The sequence below is a fragment of the Heterocephalus glaber genome, unplaced genomic scaffold (genome assembly GCF_053883595.1).
Source record: "Heterocephalus glaber isolate CG9 unplaced genomic scaffold, H.glaber_assembly_v1.0 deba00001479, whole genome shotgun sequence".
NCBI classification, from domain to species: Eukaryota; Metazoa; Chordata; class Mammalia; order Rodentia; family Bathyergidae; genus Heterocephalus; species Heterocephalus glaber.
Window position 1 is genome coordinate 22801823 of NW_028258316.1, and position 20156 is coordinate 22821978.

The window sequence follows — 20156 nt, forward strand, 5'->3', positions numbered from 1 at the left end:
TCTGCCTAATATCACAAGGGGAGATGACAGAAATACCAGGGCTGGTGACAAAAACTGAAAGCAGAAGCAGCGTGATTGCAATGGGAGGTGTGCAGGCAGCAGAGGAGGCTGGTGCAGGCTCTCTTGTAGAGAAGTGCTTCCAATTAGGTAATTACAAGTTCATACTATGAGCCTGGATGTCTTGATGACTAATAGTCTACACAGATAATCAAGTCTGCCAATTTTTCCAAACTGGGAAGGGGTTGTGATTCTTGGGAATCTTGCTGCTTATGATCAACTAAAGACATATTTCTTACTTGCTTTTAGAAAATGCTGATAGTGACATTAAAATGTCTTGCAGACATTTTAATAAAACATTATTCGATTAAATGCATATCTGCAGGGATAGCTGTTCCTTATCTTGTAATGTTTACTTTCTAACAAAATGAAGTTGATATGATTATGAAGCACTGACAAAAAACTGACAAAACTTCAGGTCTACTTTTATTCACATGAACGTAGTCTTGTGGTATGTGTAATCTCTTATTGATGATGTATGTAAAGCATTTTATCTTTAACTTTATAGTAATTTACATTCTTGTTTCACAGGTTTGGAACTGATTCTCTAGGGGTTTTTATTTTATTCTTTTATTGGTACATTTTAGGCATACAATACATTTACATTTATCATTGGGTGGTTGTACCTGTATGTGATGTATCTTGGTTCTTATTTTTTCCCCATTACCTGTGCACCCTTCACCCCTCCACCCTTCCCTATTTACATAGACTTCGTTTCCATTTTTTTTCTTTTCTCATAATTTTTCCTTTCCCCATCTCCTCCCACCACCCCTACCCCTTTGGACCTTTTCCTATTTCTCTAGGGTTTTTGAGTTGAATATAGATGGGTTATTAAACCTGTTTAAGGTTTAAGTTTTAAACTTTTAAAAGGCAGAACTTTAGTGTGACCCCATAGAGAAATGTACGCCACTGAGACCTGATATATACAAAGGATGCTCCCAGCTCTACCACCAAGGCCATAGCTACCTCATCTTTGTGATCATAAGTCAATGTGCACATGGCCTTCTTCACTTTATAATATAGGTAAGGGATCTTCGAGGTTTGCTTAGCCATATTCAACTTTTTGTTGATCATTTCTTAGACCTTAGGGGGTAGCAGGAACTAGCTTGTTTACTGGGTCAAGGAGCTAGTAGTGGATCCTCTGGAAGTCCACAGCCAGATCCCTTTTAGATTCTTGGTCTATTATGCCTTCTATAGCAGATGTGTGGCTCATTCCACCAGTCAAGGTACTGGCGGATCTGATGTCTAGCAAGGGTCCACAGTCTGATAATCAGATGGTGCCTTCTCGCCATGTTCTCACATGGAAGAAGGGGCAAGGGAGTTCTCTGGGGTGTTAGCCTCCTTCCTAAAACCACCCCCTGAAATACCCTCACATTGGAGATAGGTCTCAACATGAATTTTGGATGGGGGAACACAAATGTTCAGTCTATAGCACATTCTTTCTCTCATGTGAGATTTGTTCTCTAGTTTGTTCCTTGTGGGCTGGTGGTCAACAGGCTTGGGAATGCCTCTAGCTTAGGAGGAGCCTGCCTTGAACAGTGGGTTGGGTACAGCTCAGTCCATTTCCCATTTAGGTCTTAAATGGCAATAAGATCCCAGGCTTTCCCTTGGGTAAAGCTTTCCTAGCCACAGGAGTGGCAAGGTCTCAAAGGCTGAGTTCAGGCTGTGAGCCCAGAGGAGAGGAGCCTAAGGGGAACACCGGGTCTTTCCCACATGTAATGAAGGGCCAGGAGCAGAGTTTAGGTCTCAGGCATCCATACCTTTAAAAAAATGTTCTAACAGGTGATTCTAACATGCAACAATGTAGAAAAGCCCTACTTTAAGTCACAGGACTGCCTGTAGCACAGGTAAGGGGAGATTTGAAAATTACCACTTGTCTGAACTCTTGCAATAATTCTGATGTGAATAGTGAAGCATGTTACATTACTTATAAAAATATAAAAGACTGTAAACAATAATAACATTCTTATTGCTTGGATTGTATTCAAATTTTTATTTTTTGAACAAAAAAACTTAGGACAATGATTTTAAATAATAACACATGGTATATTCTAGACACTTTTTAAAAGACAGTTTATTAAATGTGGACTCCTACAGTTCTGTTGTGATGCTTCCTTCAACATTTAAATTATTTATTACCATTTTATCTTCACTCCAAACTTGATAAACAAAGTCACTCTGTCTGCTTATGTGAAGCTTCACTTTAAGGAAATATTCCACTACCACATAAAACACATACAGAACAGTCATTTTTTTTTTAATATATACAAAACATAAGAAGTCTGTTCAGCCATTTTGGTTTTGTTGTTGCTTTGCCCATACTGAGATCAGCAAAAAAGCTAGATAATAAGCAAGATTTCACTTCAGCAGTGCAAAGGATGGCATCAACCAAACTTCATTAAACAAAACAACAAATTCAAACATGATTAGCAAAATTCAACTCATGTAAGAGTGATTTAAAAGAATAAGGACGTAGTGGGTCACCACTAGACTGGTTTTCACTGTTCAACTTTCCTCAGGGAACAAAACTACCCATTTCACATAAAGAAAGGAATTTGCATCCAAGCCTTTGTTTATGAAGAAAATGCCCTTCAAACAAATTCATCATAAGGCAAAAAAAAAAAAAAAAAAAAAAAAAAAAAAGCGCAGTTTGGCCCAGAGAAAAACTTACAATGTGTATACCCACTATATACACATTTATAGATATACTGCAATTTAAATCACGTACATAGTCATTAGACAATTAAATGAACTGGCTCAGTAAAGTGAAAGTGTTTTCTATCAATATTTACTTATTGCTAATATGCTATGCACTATGCACTGACATGGGAACTGTAATAATTTAGAAAGTGAAGCTGCCACATTGCCAGTGTTACCCCTCGCAGTAGGCTTCAAACTTTTTTTTTTTTTTGGTACCAGGGATCGAACTCAGGACCTTGCACTTGCAAGGCAGGTGGCGGAACCACTGAGCTAAATCCCCAGCCTGGCAGTAGGCTTCATATGGACAACACACCACCAATTCCTGAAAAAAAGCAAAATACCACTACCAAAAATTTTTAAAAAGGCTTTTGCACTGTCCCTTACATTTTCGCTTATTTTTTTAAAAAACAAAAACAAGTCCAGTTCACCACAAGTTAAGCACAACCTGACAAGCAAGTTTAGCCACAGGATGGGGAGAGAAGAGTGAAATTACAGCATGCATTTACAACTACTGCTGGTTTAGTCTATTCTGTCATACAAACTGGAATACAAAAATCCAATTTAAATAAGACTAGACTATCATAGTTAAAAAAAAAAAACCACAGTAGACTTAGTTTGATACTGATTGGTTTGAAGAGTAAAACTCATCTTGTCTCCTCTTAATACTCTACTACAATTTATTTATTGATGGCTAGAATATTTACTTAAAAAAGATATTAAATACCTGTATCATGAAATTACATTCTTATTAACAATAAGACATACTGTGTAAGAAAATAGCTCATGTGTGAAATGTGTCTGAAATGCATTTTTCCTTACAACTATCAAAACATCCACTCACACTAAAACAAAATCATCCCCACCCCACCCCACCCCTGAAAAAACTTAAGGAAAGATAGGGTGGGGGCTAGGCAAGGAGCAGGGAAGGAAAGATTTAGCTATACTAATTACAGCACAGTGATTAACAATGGTTCAAGACAGAACCAACAAGAGTTGGTCAAAAAGATGCCTTCAATACATGGCTCCAATTAAAAACCAAACTCGGCCACTTTTGGTTCATTGCAGTGAGACCAAAAAAATATCTCTCACAGATTCATATAAATACTAGACTTCAGCTCTATTATTATTTTTTAAAAGTTTTTCCCATTTGTTTTTGCAAGGCCTAGCTACCTTATTACAATTTGTATTTGTTCTGCAACAACTACAAGAGGTAGGCATAAAGCATGAAAAAGTTTCTCAGTTAGTACCTCATGGTGGGGTGTTCAATGCACAATACAATCCACTTTAGACAGGAAAGTCATGACCTTCTAGTCTTTTCTACCTCAAATAAAGCTGCCCTGCAGTCATCCCACCCATACACATCCTAAAAGAGTGTACCCACAAATAAGAAACTTTCTCTACTGAAGGATACTGTCATAGTGTTTGCCGCAGAGCATTCATATATATGTATATATTTATTTGTTTAAAAAAATAAACAACAATAAAAAAAAAACCTGGGTTCCTAGAACCAATTCTCTTGATTCTCTACTTCCACAAAATAAAGTGTTCATTTGGCCAAGACTACAGATGTGTTTTGTTTTTTTTTTTTCACAGATGCACGTGCCATGCAAAATAAATTAAAGGACAGATACCAAAACATACATGTGATAAAAACTATTGAAGGTAGATCTTTAAAAGCATTTATATAAACATAATTTATAATACTTTTTTTTCCTGTATATACAGTCACAAAGCTGTGGTTATACATCTAGGATTTCTTCTGCTGTACCTCCACAGCGCAATCTATAGCGACCAGTTCTCCAGCTTATAGTAGGGTCCCATAATGCTGACAAAAAAATGTATATTGTCATAGATTCACGGATGAACCAAGCAACTGCATAATCAAGTTTTGAAAAACATAGCGTGCCACCCTAGGAATGAAAATAAACAAGAACTAAGTTGCTTGTTGGCAGGATAAAGACACAGTTAAAACATGAAATTTTTGGATTTCATTCTTCTAGGTCTAGTAAATAAAATAAAGTCAGCTTCCTCACGTAATTTTTTTTTTTTGGTATCAGGGATTGAACTCTGGATCTTGCGCTGTGAGGCAGGCAGCGGAAGCACTGAGCTAAATCCCTGGCCCTTCCTTAGGTAATTTAATTGCTATGCAATACCATTTAAGAAAATGTGAATTATTAGTAAAACCAGTATTAAAATAACTACTATCTTAACACATTCCTGCTTTGAATATTTGTTCATTTAACATCATTTTTTGGGAGCCTTTATAAAAGTGGCTGTATAACCAATGGAAAGTTGCAAACCAAAATGTTATACCACCATTCTACTCGGGAAAGTAACGTTTCAATCTGGTATTAACTTTCAGTGGGAAGTTGAAGAATGGTTCAGGTAGATTTTCTGTAACCTTTTCAAAATTAAAATAGTTTTAGTTTACCAAATGACTGCCAAGCTTTTCATGCCTAAACACATACCTGGACACCCCTGAGTTGAATGTAGTCAAATATAAACCATGCCAGGCAATGACACATGAAAAATACCATGATGTCCCATCTGAATACGTGGTGAGCTGCCCATCCAATAATTAAACTGGCAACGAAGCATTCTGAAATTGGCTCACAAATTATTGTAGCAGGAAGCATGTTAATTCTCAATTTGGTCCACCTAAAAAAATAAAAAGGATTTTCTTTAAGACAACAGCCTGGTGACAAGACTAATGAAATTTACTCCAAAATGATCACTCTTCTACCTTATTATTTTATAAAATCCTTCCTCTTTAAAGAGCTTTGGATTTGTTTTGATGAAACTCTTCTCTATTTTTATTTGGTATATTTTTAAAAAATCTATAAATCCATTTGCATGCCTTATATTCTGATGAGTACAGATTATAAAATCTGATCAAAGGGCATTAAAAGTTAGGAAATAAGAACAGCATATAAAAAAAGTCAAAGACTCAACCCGGGCATGGTGGCACATTCCTGTAATACCAGCTACTCAAGAAGCCGAAGCAGGAGAATTCTAAGTTTGAAGGCAGCCTGGTAAACTTAGTACTTTTAAATAAATGAAGTCTCAATGTCTCTTTTTTTAATATTTCAGTGTTATACTGCAAAGAAAATACATTTAGACATTCAGTTTATTTTAATACAGGAGCTTAAAACTATTTTCTGAAACTAAACTGAACAAAAATCTGACCTTTAGATGTATTTTTAAAATTATGTTAGACCATGTAAAAATTACATCCCCTCATTTTTTTTTTTTTTTGTTGTTAGTACTGGGGATCGAACTCAGGTCCTTGCTCTTGCACAGCAGGCGGCGAAACCACTGAGCTAAATCTCTGGCCCCCCTCTTGTTTTTTTTTTAAAAGTATGAAAAGATGACAGTTGATTTACCTGATCATTCTGGATTGAAACTGAGAAATTGAATATGAACCAGAGTTTTGCATTGCAACTTGAGTGGACATTGCAAACCTCCAACCTCTGAAAATGAAGATAATTATAAAATTATCTATGATGATGAACACATACAAGCCTGACTGGATATGTATTCATTAATCGTGGTAAGAGGAAGCAACTGCTGGTATTCAGGGTGAACCTAGTCTTCAGTCAGGATCGGCACATTACTTAAGAATATTTGAGCAATTACATTGGCTCAAGATAGGGTCATCTATAAGCTGGAAGAAGTGCAGTCATTCTGAAAGTACTCAATGAACAGAGTTCTGTATTTAAGAGTTTAGTCTCTGATCACTACTACCTCTTCTTCCCTGAAAAAGATATGTAGGTGTGTGTGTGTGTGTGTGTGTATTTGTATATGTGTATTCAATAGGAAATAAAAACAAATGGCATTACGTGTCCTATGGAAGACAACAGATCATGAACCACATAAACACTATTGTAAGAGAATTTAGAAAATATACTTCAATTTTTAAAATGTTTTTAGTAAATTATCATGCAAAGCAATGATTTTTATAATTAAATAAGTCTTTTCTGATAAAGAAAATACTGTTAGCCCTATGGAATCACAAGGTGGCTTCTTACCAAAGCCATCAAATAATTTGCTGACAAATGTCAAATTCTGAAATGATATTTCTATTAAAATTTTATCTGGTATAATATGCTTGACTATTCTGATAGCTTTAATTCTTCTAAAACAGAAATTCACATCTATTCTAATGAAAATGCACAATCACAGAGAAGCTTTTTAAAATCACATCAAACCACATTAATTGGAAGAATACAGAGGAATCAGTACATTTACTAAACATTAATATATAATAATTAAAATGAACTGCTTTACCAAAATTAAAAACCTATTCTGCATTCACTAGCAAAAATATAAAATGAAATAAAATTAAGAAGTCCTAGTCCATCATTTGAACAGAAAGAATAAACCAACAGAAGTACTAAAAATACTACGGCTAACTTTAGTTTTCTTACCGGTCAGCTATTGCTTTGGCCATAAAGTAGTCTTCAGCAATGTATTGAGCAAAAGCTATAAGCCCTCCTGCTTGATCTAACACATCCTTTCTCATTAAACAAGACATTCCTGTCACACATTTGAAACCAGTTACATTGGCAGAGATATAGGACCTTGGATGCGAAGTTCCAAAATACACCTGCCCAAAAAAACACAAAAGTATACATTTAGAATTTTGTTAAAAGTATGGTGTAAGTTCTTTTTCCTAATGATTTTCTTTAAATTTGACTGAATATCTTATTATTCTTACATAAACTACCTGAATAAAAGGTGTACACTGTGGTGTGTACATATAGCAGGCCGTCAGCAGTATGGTTGACTACTCTTGTTATCACCATTACAAAGAAATATTTACCTCAAAAGGAAGAAGCTTATTCTATTCTCAAATAAATACTGTCTTCTCTAATACTGTAAGACTCAAAGATTTAATCTAGATACAAAATAAAACAGGTAAAAATAGGCATGAAAATATTACAGGTTTTTAATGTATCCTATTTTAGGATGCTTATGTAAAAACATGTACAAAACATAGGATTTACTTAGTTTATTTGACCAATATACCTGCATACACATACAGTTCTATGTATATGCATGTATGCTTATATAATCCCTTCAGGATTATTCTATTTCTTAATTCCTTCTCTTGAAAGGTTTCACAATTGGCTTCTGACTCTGAGTCAGTAAGATTCTCCCCATTTTCCCTAATTTTGTTTTCTACTGTATTTTTCATTAATAAAGTGGCTACTGAAATTTTATCTCCCATCTCTTACTGCCCTTCTCTAGAAATACTCTGAATTCATGATAGTATGTAAGGTGATAAATCAGTTTTGGAAAAAGCTTGTCATCATTCCACTTATTAGACATAAAGCCCTATTTATTGTTCATGCCTCAGATATACTGCCTTTCTAATTAGCAGTGAAATAAAGAGCGGTGATCATTCCCAATGGTAGATATGTGCGCATGTACGCATGCACGCACACACACCAACAAACACACAACAAACACACACACACACACCAACATGACACACTACAGAACAAGAGAATTCTAAGGGGTAACTAAGAATATAATTCTTGCTACCTACCCTAAGCCTAGGCTCCACTGAAGCCAAAGTGTTTGGAGGGCTGAATCAAACAGCTTCTAAGACCAGAATCATACATCATAATCCCTTAAACAGTTATTAAACAAACAAACAAACAAACAAAAAAACAAAATGAGGGCCGGGGATTTAGCTCAGTGGTTCTGGCGCCTGCCGCGCAAGCACAAGGTCCTGAGTTCAATCCTTGGTACCCCCAAAAAAAAGTTAATATGGGAGAAGGTTCTGAAGTAACAAAAATAAGATACAAATTGTTTTTAGAGTCCTATCTCAATTATATTTCTTTACAAAAAAGCAAAGTGCCAAAATGTTAAAACAAAAACAATTTAAATTTTCTCAAATTAGTAGAGGAATGAGTTATAATGGTTTGTTTTCATTTCTTATACTTTTTTTTTCTGGTACAGAGGATCAAACTCGGGACCTTGCGCTTATGAGGCAGGTGCAGTGCCACTGAGCTAAATCCCCAGCCCCATTTCTTATACTTTTACATAATTTATAAGAAAAGGTTGAGGTATAGAGCAGCACTGATAAGAGAGGGAGAGATTAAAAAATTTCTCAGAAAATTACTAGAAATCTACTTTAAAAGGAAATAAATGTATTTTAGAAGGACTTGTATGAACAAATTTTTTGTATACCTGAAATATTTCCTGATGTTAAAAAAAAAGTTGTTTTCAGTTTGAATCTTTGAAAGAACAGATTTTTTTATGTAAGTCAACAGTCTAGAACAAACTTCTAGAATGAAAGTGAGGATCACAGCACCACAGAGGCCTCCTCTGCACAGCTACCCACAGCTCTGTGGAGTTAGTCAAGTTATCCCAGGGGCCTAAGAATTTCCCGTAATGAAAACAGCTTCTCTCACCTTGAGGATTCTAGTTCACAGAAAACTCCCAAATGCACTTCATACAATTAACTTCAGGTAGCCAATCCCAACTCTCAGAATTGTCTCAAGCTTCTAGGAGATTAGAGATCTAACAACGCCAGTGTTATTTATAACCACCACACGTACCTGTTCTAACGTAGCAGCAAAGCCTTGTCGGTCTGCTACATAAGGCAGCCCGTGAACCAAGCCTACTTTTTCTGTCATTTGATTAACCATATCAGTTAGTGTGTCTGGAATTACTAAAATTAAAACAAAACAAAACAAAAAAGGTGGGGAGAAGGGAGAGAAAAAATTACTTTTTAGTAAAATGCCACTAATGTAAAATATTACTTTGTGAACTATTACTAAATTATAATAGAAATAAATTCCTTTTAATATATGGATTGAGTAGATGAACCTCAATCTGACTAGAACACAAAATTTCAAAAAGGCATACTTAATAATAAGCTAATTTGCTCTCTGTATTTTCAGCCTGGTATATATCTATTCTGTACTAGAGGCAGGGTACACAGTAGCTTGAAAACATTAACCACCCCGCCTATCTGTGTCAGAACCTCCAAAATGGGATAAGGACAATATGTTCTACGGAAAAGGATTGGGAAGCTGTGGTCAAAAGACCTCAGTTCTCTCTCCTCCAACTATAGGAACTGAGTCTCTATCAGTGGGAGAAGTATGCCCCTGATATCACAAAACTGCTAGTAGGAATGGAATGAAATAATATCTAACTGATTTTTATACTGAAATGTGTAACAAAAATGACAGTAAATAAGATAGGAAATGTGAAAAATGAACAGGTTCTGAGCATGAGCTGTTAAGATTTGCAATGGTCCTGATCTGCAGTACATTTGTTACCTTTCAAATCTGCATTTTAAGCTAATAAAAATGTAAATCATTGTTCTATCTTCACATAGCAAACATCTTCTATTGTAACTATTTTTTATTTCCTTCTAGTTATTAAGAGCCAAGCCTACAAGATAGAACAAAGTTGTATGTATCTGGAACTTAAACATTCATATTCTAGGTCAGTGGTTCAAAACCAGGAGTAATTCGTCGCAGGGGACACATGCTAATGTCTGGGATATTTTTGGCTGTTCCAACTCTGAAGGGGGCTGCCTGTAGCATCTAGTGGGTTGAGGCCAGGGATGCTGATAAAAATGCACTGCAGGACAGCCCCCATGACAAAAAAATTATCAGGCCCAGAGTTCAACAGTGGTGAGGCTGAGAAATTTTAAGATAATTAGAATAAAATATTACAGAAAAATAAATGCTTAAAAGGCTTCTTGCAAAAATCATCAAAATAAAAAGATGGTTGTATTTGAATAATTGCATGTACTTTAAGTAAAATCTGCGCTTACTGATTTCTGTCCTTTTGTGTGAGGTCGTGTATTAAGTAAGCCACAACTGATTCAAGCAAAAGCAAAGTGTCACACAAGCAAGGGAAAATTATACACATAAGAAAGTTTGTAGACTGTGTAATGGACTATTGGCTATTTGTTTCAATAGTGGAATTTTCTCTTCAAAGTGAAAATATTTTAATATATATGACACCATAGGGTAGGATAAAAGAAATTAAATTCTCAGTAAGTCTAACTGGAGATATTACCATGAAATAATGATGAAATAAATTATGAGGCAAATAAAAAGGACTGATAAATTTATTTTTGGGTTGTTTTGGGCATTTATCATCAAATGAAGTTTTATAAAATAAATATGAAAAATCTCACCTCTTATTCCACTATCACAAATCCATATAAGATCATACTTTGCAACTTCATATCCTGGCATTAAATTGTTAATTTTAGGATTAATGCCAACCTTTTTGCCACCTAAAAATGTAAAAGAACAGCAGTAAAAGATTTATGAAATATTGAGAATTTTTTCTATTACAAACATACAGGTAAAGAGCAATAAAAGGTATTTTCATATTTAGTAATGTAAACAAATTTTCACATATCTTATTATTTCTTTGAAAATTCATGGTTTCAGTTTTCTAATTCTTAAATTATTGCATTAATAGTAAGTATGAATCAATATTTAATGATAACTATATGACATGATGGCAATGGTTGTAATACCAATGTGTTCAATACTTGAAAACTGCTGAATGTAGATTTCTCACCACAAACGTGTAGGTATTGCATATATTAATAAGCTTTGATTTAGCTATTCTACATTATTTCCATTTTTCAAAATATATTGTACACTATAAATAAATTTTATTTGTCAATTTAAAAAAGTGATAGAAAAAACTGTATGATTCATTTCAAAGCTGTGATAATTAAAAGAGCATATCAAAATTGATCATTTGGATTGAACAGAGAGTTCAAATCAGACCTCTGTTTAAAAAAAATTTTGTTTTTAAATAGCAAAAATACCTCTACAAGTCTTTAGAATAAGCTTCACAGGGTTTTGGAAAATACTCTTTTTACAATGCAACAAAAGCAAATTCTATTATACTCCCAATAATAGTCACATATAGAAAAGGCCACACATTGAAATGAGTAAAAGGTGATTCTTTTGTTGTTAATCATAGACATGAAAAAAACCTTTATTTTTATAATTTTTCTTGAAGGAGCCTGAACATCTTTCACTACTCCAAAAAAAAAAAAAAAAAAAAAAAGCTTAGAACTAAAACATGCTAATAAATTCAATGGGGGACTAACACCTTAATCTGTAGTTTAACACAGAAAAGACTACAATACTTAATACTATCGAAGCAACATGGTTAGTGTAGAATTTGTTACTTACCTATAAATAATCTAGCATCAACATTTGGATATTTTCCAAGAAGCTTCTTACATACATCAATGGCTGGATCATCATGATCTTGTACACAAAGGAGTACTTCATACTAATCAAAGAGGAAGTTTTATATTAATTAACCTTTTTAAAAGGATGAGAGAAACAAGCAATTTTATATATAAAGTTTAAAAGTTAAGAGAGAATTAATGGATACAAACACTTATGATAACAAGTGTTACATAAATAGTGCTTTTTCCAGGACAGGGCAAGCAGAAGGAATGGGGAAGAGCCTGGCAGTGCTCAAGACTGAAGTCCTGGCACCCAGGACTTCGACAGGCATGGCTATTCAGGCAAACTGGATCCAGCCTGTCCATTGCCTTCACCATTGAAGACTTACTCAATGCTCCTAGGTTGTTCAGTAAAGTAAAATGCAACATTGACAGGAAGAAAAGTAAATACACCCTCCGTTCTCTAGAAGCTTTGTCCCAGAACTTAGTTTTATTTCATGACGGTACTAGAAATTACAAATAAAATCCCATCATAATAAACTGAAAGGACAAAATGAGATTAGATTTTTTTTGTTGTAGAACTTTTAAAAATAAAATCAAATTTGATATAACATTTACTATCCAGAAAAGTGTACTTTGTTAGCTTTATAACTATGAAAATACCCATAATTTTATTTTGTTCAGTGCTGTGTTTAGTCAGAAGTAATTTCTTAACACTTGAATGGCTGTATCAAAATAACTCCAGAACATTTATTTAAAAAAAAAAGAATCGGGCCCTATTCTTAGACTTCTGAATCAGAATTTTTGGGAGTGATTCTGACACACAGCCAGGTTTATACAATCTTGAGCTAAAAACTCTTAAGTTACCATTTAGTAAACTACTAAATGTTTAAAGTGTTTGCTTTACATACAAAGATGTTACTCTATTATTTTGTGGAATATGTACTCTAAGTAGTAATTTTTTTTCAGAAGTGGTGACAGAAATTTATGCTGACTCAAAAACAAATTTCCTACCAAATCCTTTTTCTAAAACTGGCTCAATATTTTTTTTTTTTTTTTTTTTTTTTGGTGCCGGGTGTCAAACTTGGGACCTCACGCTTGCGAGGCAGGCACCAGAACCACTGAGCTAAATCCCCGGCCCCGGCTCAATATTTTTAAGTAGAGGAGGGAAGTTAATTATGTCCATGAAAAAGTAACAAAGCTATGTGCTCTAAAAAATACAAAAGAGCCAAGGACAAAGCATCTTAATTGTCTAACATGCAGGGTCCAACTCAAGTTAACAGCAAGGCCAATTTTATTTACTTCTATCGATGAGGATACATTAGTAAAAATGAAATGTTTACAGTGCCTTTGGACATAAAAATTAATGACTATTTACCAAAAAAGGGTTTAATTAACTAAGCTTGTCCATTGCCTTCACTACTGAAGACTTAAAAAATGTTCATAGCTATACAATGTGTACTTTCCACCTATTAATGTTTACTTTATATCCTATTCAATATCTGCCTTTACTGGTAATTGACCAAAATTATCACTCAAAGATTAAAACAGGGCTGGGGATTTAGCTCAGTGGCACTGCTCGCAAGCACAAGGTCCTGAGTTCAATCCCCAGTACAAAAAAAAAAAGATTAAAACCAATAGATATTTAGTCTCTAGATATCAGACCGAAATCTAAGAATGGGAAGAACATAATTTCTGCCATACCCTGGAAATTTCCCAAAGAAAGATTTCCCAAAGAGTCAAGTCTAAGCCATAAAAAGTGTCAGCCATCCATCCTCCTGTCCTGACTCTAAAAATACTTATTGAAACTATCAAAAAGTAGTGCCCTTAATGACGATTAAAAATGGGCAAATGTAATAACTAGCATTCCTACTATGGTAAATTTCTCAGTTTCCTCCAAAGAATTTCTTTTTCTTTCCCCACTAAACAAAGTATAGTTGCTTTAATACTTTTCTAACTCATGCTATTTCACAGATACAGCAATATAATTTGATAAATTAGTTGGGCCAGGGATTTAGCTCAGTGGTTTCAACACCTGCTGCGTAAATGGCAAGGACCTGAGTTCGATCCCTGGTACCAAGAACAAAACAAACAAACAAACAAACAAATAGTACTCTCACTCCTGCAAGAGAAATTTTATAAAATATAATACTACAAATGCACTCAATGGGAAGAAAATAGCTAAACCAGTAAACTGGGTTGTAGCACAAGTATTTTGAGAGTATACAGTGTTAAGTAAAGGAAGTTATAAGAGAGGTGTAGTTTACCTTTACTGAGGTGTAAGGTTTAAATTTTTATTGATTATCCCTTTTAAACTTAGTATCAAAATAAATACCTTTTAATTAGTTAGAGTGCAGATGAAACTTAATTCATATTATCCAAAACATGTGCAGACACTTAAACCTGTAGCTTTTAGAATTGTTTAATACTAAAATTATATCAAATTGGAGGAAGCATTCCAAGTGTTTTCTAAGTGTCAGATTTTAACAAGGAACTTTCATTTCTCAGCTATGACACTTTTTGTCTACATAGTTTGATCAAACATTTTATTTGCTAGAAATCTCTGTATTATAATAGTTTAACCATTCGCACTACACTGCAACTGGTAAAATGCAAGGCATTAAATTGGTTAAAGGCTTTTCGTAGATAACACAAAAATAACTTTTCAGGTATTTTACACACTCAAAAGGTTTAGACACTAAATTAAAAAGCACAGTGTGTATTAAAATATACCTTTAAGATATTTAAAGAAAGCATTTACTTTATAAATCTGCAAGGGATATAAATTACAGTCAATTCTAATCTAAACAGGCATAATTTGAATATACGAACTCTAGACATGGACTCCAAGCTTGGGAGAAGGTTGGCCTCCCTCAAATCTTTAGTAAGGCTGCTGTACAAACAGCTGAACCGAATCATTTTCTCTTTTTCAACAGTGAAAAGACTTTTGACAAGATCAATGTAAAAAACTCACAAACTAATAACACTCAGCCGTTTGATATTTAAGAACTGAATACTGAACAATAATAGTGAATCTTTCATTTATTAGTAAATTTAGGTACATGAATAAGATATAAATGTATAAATATCAGAAAAACCTCATTAATTCAGCATTGTGTACCTTAGGATTGTAAATTTTTAAACTATAGTAAACAGGAAAAAATATTCTTTTAAAATTGTGTTTGTGTGTATGACCACAGTAGGTACTGAACTCAGGGAATGCTAAGCATGCAATCTACCACTGAGCTACATACACACTTAGGTCCCAAAGCATTTTAATGTCAGAATCAATTACAATGTATATCAATTAGGGATGTCTTGAAACATCTTGAGTTCTAATTTATAAATAACTATATAACATGCTCACAGATTTTATGAAAATGTTTGGATTAAAATAGAATATAAATTCCATAACAAAATGGATTTAGACCCCAAATGCCTATATTATTAGCTGGTACAGAGTAGGTGATAAATGTTTGTTAATTCATTTGTCCTGGGTAACTTCTTTTTTTTTGTTTTGCTTTCTGGGACAAGGACTCACTATGTATTCATGGCTGGACTTGATCCTCCTGCCTCTGCCTCTCAAGTAAAGAGATTACAGGGGTGCACCAACACCCTGGTAACCTGGTTAACTTCTAAGTGAAAGAATGATGTCAAGAAGAGGATGTTTGGGCTGGGAATGTAGCTTTGTACCACAGTGTCTTCCTGGCAAGCGTGAGGTGGCCCTGAGTTTGATTCCTAGTACAAAAAAAAAGATGTTTTTATAACAGAACCATTCTGAACAGTTTGAAAATGGCGTCCTCCTCGCAGAACGGGCTGTCTGCAGCGCCTGAGAAAAATGAATTTCATAGCCAGAAACCGAAGCCAGAGAACTGAGATGAATCAGAACTCCTCATTGTTCCTGATGGCTGGAAGGAACCAGCTTTTTCTAAAGAGGACAATCCCAGAAGACTCTTGGAGGAGCGCAGTTTTGCAACTTTGTTTCCTAAATATAGAGAGGCCTACTTGAAAGAGTGCTGGCCTTTGGTGCAGAAGGCTTTGAATGAACATCACATTAATGCAACCCTGGACCTGACTGAGGGCAGCATGACTGTACTACAAAGAAGACTTTTGATCCATACATTATCATCAGGGCCAGAGATCTAATAAAACTGTTAGCAAGAAGTGTTTCATTTGAACAGGCAGTACTAAATCTTCAGGATGATGTTGCGTGTGACATCATTAAAATAGGTTCTTTAGTAAGAAGAAATGAAAGATTCGTAAAAAGAAGACAATGACTTATTGGTCCCAAAGGATCTACTCTGAAGGCATTGGAACTCTTAACAAACTGTTACATTATGGTTCAGGGAAACACAGTTTCAGCCATTGGACCTTTTAGTGGCTTAAAAGAGGTTTGAAAAGTAGTTCTAGATACAATGAAGAATATTCACCCAATTTATAATATAAAAATCTTAATGATTAAACAAGAGTTGGCAAAAGATTCTGAATTACGATCACAAAGTTGGGAAAGATTTTTGCCACAGTTCAAACACAAAAATGTGAATAAATGCAAAGAACCAAAGAAAAAAATTGTTAAGAAAGAGTATATACCATTCCCACCACCACAGCCAGAAAGTCAGGTTGGCAAAGAATTGACTACTGGTGAATACTTTTTGAAGGCAAATGAGAAGTGATAGAAAATGGAAGCAATAAAGGCTAAAGAAGCAGAAGCTCTCAGTAAGAGACAAGAGGAAAGAAATAAAGCGTTTATTCCACCTAAAGAAAAGCCAGTTGCAAGGAAGCTTCTACTGAAACTAAAATTGATGTGGCTACCATCAAGGAAAAGGTTAAGAAAGCAAAGAATAAGAAACTTGGAGCCCTTACAGCTGAAGAAGTTAAGCTTAAACTGGAAACAGATGAAAAGAAAAAGAAGATAAAAAAGTAACATTAAAATACCAGACCTTGAACTGTTAATTTATGAATCTACCTCCTTTTGTAAAGGATTTTGAGAAACAGGGCATTAGTTGTCCTATAGTATTCTGATCACTTTTTTCTGAGTTTCAGTTGTTCATAAAATAGTACTTTTTATAAATATAAATTATTCTATTCTTCATGTATGTTATGAGAAATTTTGTGCTACAAAGTAGTATACATGTCGTGTATATTGTATAACCAGTTCCAGGCAGGTTTTACTGACACATGATTTTAGGAATAACTTTTTATTTTTTAGTTTTATGATGTGCATATGACTATTGTAATTATGCATTAAATCCAAAGAATGTCTGAACTGTTGGTTATTCTTTAAATATGCTACCGTAGCATTTGGTTTTAAGAAAAATAAATGCAAAATTTTCAAAAAAACCACTCTAAGTTCAAAATTTTGACTTCTCAAGAATGATTTGATTGGGCCGGGGATTTAGCTCAGTGGTTCTGGCACCTGCCTTGCAAACTCAAGGTCCAAGTTCGATCCCCATACCAAAAAAAAAAAAAAAGAAAAAAAGAATGGTTTGATTTACAGTTTTTCAAAGTTAAATTCCAAATCTTTCAAACTTCATTTTACTACATGCTAACGACTGTGCATGATCAAATATTTTTTAAAATTTTTAATTGTTAGACGACTACTGAGAGAGAAAAAAAATTCTTGTATAGACGCTACACCACTGACAATGAAGGATCTAAAATATGGCTCTAGGGCCAGGGATTTAGCTCAGTTGCACTGCATCTGCCTCACAAGTGCAAGGTCCTGAGTTCGATCCCCCATACCAAAAAAAAAAGGGCTCTGTCTTGTAACATTTTAAACCAATTCTACATTTGCAAAACAGATCTCCCCTCCCATCACAATTACCACAGCCTCATTCTGTTAACTCTGACCATTAACTTAAAAATTCTCAATATGGCCTGAATTTAATGAAGTGAAACCAGCAAGACATTTTAGATACAGAATACTGAATCCTCCTGCTACTGCTGATTCCCCTCAAATCCCATCTATGCTGATGCCAAATGAGTACTTCATTTCATAGGAAATGAATTGCGCAATTTTTCTCATTCTTAGTTTTCACCCTCCAAAATATGTACCAATATAAAAATGGATTTATAAGATACTTAAAGCACAGAAATCTTTCAGGGTGATTTAGTACAGTCTCACCCAACTAACAGCTAAAAATTCAGAACAAGTACTACTGGTAAATATTCTTACATATATCCAAAATTAAAGTTTAAAACTTCTATATGCATTCAAAAATAAATTTCTTTTGGTCCAAAATGGCTTATAAATCTAAACAGAGGAGAAAGTAATATCCATAATAAAGATGTTTCTACACTCTGGTAAAATGATGTTCACATTCAAAGCAAATATTGAAGTGTGATGGGCCTGGCAGGCATGTGAATATTTTCTGACAACTTGCTTCTCTGGTTACACAAATACATTATCAGTTCACACTCTGATTTGTGTGATTTCAGTGGTTTAACCTTTACCATCTGGTGGAACATTTCTCCCCATTTGGTTTTTAAAAGAGCAAATGTTGTGAGATCAAAATTCTCCTTATACTTATGCTCTTTATAAAAGTACTCTGTACTTCTCCTCCGCTTTCCAAATTTTCTATTTACACAGATAACAATTCTTTTTAATTAGAAAGTAAAACTGTATTACACAAAAAAAATCTTCTGCATACACCATTATTCATCTTGTACTGAGTACCAAAATAGCTTTCTTCTCAACCAACTTAAATCCCTCAATGATATAATGTAAATGGAAAAAGACCTAAGTGAAACTACAGTTCTTGAGATAATTCTCAATTGTGATTTTTAAAACATTCATTCATTCAGAAGAAATTAAGTATCAATTCTTCCTAAATGTTCATAGTTAATGGACTCCCAGGGTTACTTTTTAAAACTCTGTATAATTAAAGTCTGTACTACCTTCTCATTACTTATCAACTCACAGTGGCTACAATATAAAAATTAAATGCTCAAGGATTAAGGTGATTAAATGGGAAAGGACAGGATGATGGTTACATACTGAAATGTGAGATTATTTTTCACAATGATTAATGCATATCATTCTAAGTTATGCTCTAAGACTTATTCATAACTAACAAAAATATTCTCTCATTAATAAAAATAATTTTCCTTTGTATTTACTTACACAATATAGGGCTTGAAAAACTTCCATTTTTATTACAAAGCTTACTGTATAATTAATTTTATTTATCATTCTGAATTATAAAAGGCCACGTTTTATATTTCTAGTTTAAAAGATCAAATACATAAAATTATATCTTTTTTTTAAAAAAATGACATTCACTTAAATGGATAATACATGTACATTAATTGAAATCTCTAAAATTATTACATGTAAACATACATACACCAGAAGAAATTAGAATTTTTTGCTTTAAATTAGCATTCAATATTGAAACTCCAAAATTCATAGTGATAAAAAAAAACACCAAACAAAACAAAACAAACTGAATGATATTCATTCTACATACTTAAAAAGAGATGCAGTAAGGCAGTTTTGGTGAACTTGTGGCACCCATGCTCAGAGTGCTGTTATCACTGAAAGCTCTAAAATGTTCACCATCACAGAATTAAGGCTATACATCAGTGTCTTTGCTATTCTTTTCACTGAGGCTACTGAGAAAAATAAGGGCTAAATGGAAAGAAAGTATGAAAACCAGTCACCATGGAAAGTGTAATTTATATATTATCTTCCTTCTCAATATGTAGGTCATATTGTTTTGAGGAAATAAGGAAAAATTTCAAGTAGCAAAAACAGCTATGAAAAAAACTGAGGCAATGGGGTAAAAATTTGAGGTAAATGAAGAGATTATGAAGAGAAAATTTAACTATACTGAAAATCAAACAGGTAGAATTTAAAGACAAGTTCTTCTTACAACTAATCTATTCCCTTTGAACAGCAGTGTCTCAACTAGGCAATTTATGAAGCTGCAGTAAAGCTAAATACACAAATCAAAGTTTTTCCAAGAAATAAGAGGTGAAATATTAAAGGGAAACTATAAAAAGAATACTTCTATCTCCAGAAAACTGGAAGCTCTTTGAGTACACTGAGTTTATAAATAGTACAAATTATATTGGTAAGTAGTCATGAGTAATACAATTAGGCACTAAAAATCAGTAAAGAAATTAAAAATCAGTTAAGTCGAAGTCCTACCTTGCTACTTACTGTAACCTATTCTTGGTTCCAAGTCAGTTAGTTTCAAGGGGA

General features: G+C 33.9%; 1 protein-coding gene and 1 pseudogene across 1 annotated transcript in view; one reads left to right on the forward strand and one right to left on the reverse strand.

Moving 5' to 3' along the window:
* Window positions 1-3325: 3325 nt before the first annotated feature.
* Ugcg (UDP-glucose ceramide glucosyltransferase) overlaps window positions 3326-20156 on the reverse strand; it is a 35647-nt gene continuing 18816 nt past the window's right edge. Inside the window, exons 3-9 of the mRNA XM_004849571.4 lie at window positions 11949-12051; window positions 10925-11026; window positions 9327-9439; window positions 7185-7363; window positions 6141-6227; window positions 5226-5415; window positions 3326-4667 (exon numbers count right to left, since the gene is read on the reverse strand). Of these exons, the coding sequence (XP_004849628.1) occupies window positions 4497-4667; window positions 5226-5415; window positions 6141-6227; window positions 7185-7363; window positions 9327-9439; window positions 10925-11026; window positions 11949-12051 (945 nt within the window). The 3' untranslated portion in view covers window positions 3326-4496. The remainder of the gene's footprint in view (window positions 4668-5225; window positions 5416-6140; window positions 6228-7184; window positions 7364-9326; window positions 9440-10924; window positions 11027-11948; window positions 12052-20156) is intronic.
* LOC101715709 (KRR1 small subunit processome component homolog pseudogene) lies at window positions 15623-16957 on the forward strand (annotated as a pseudogene).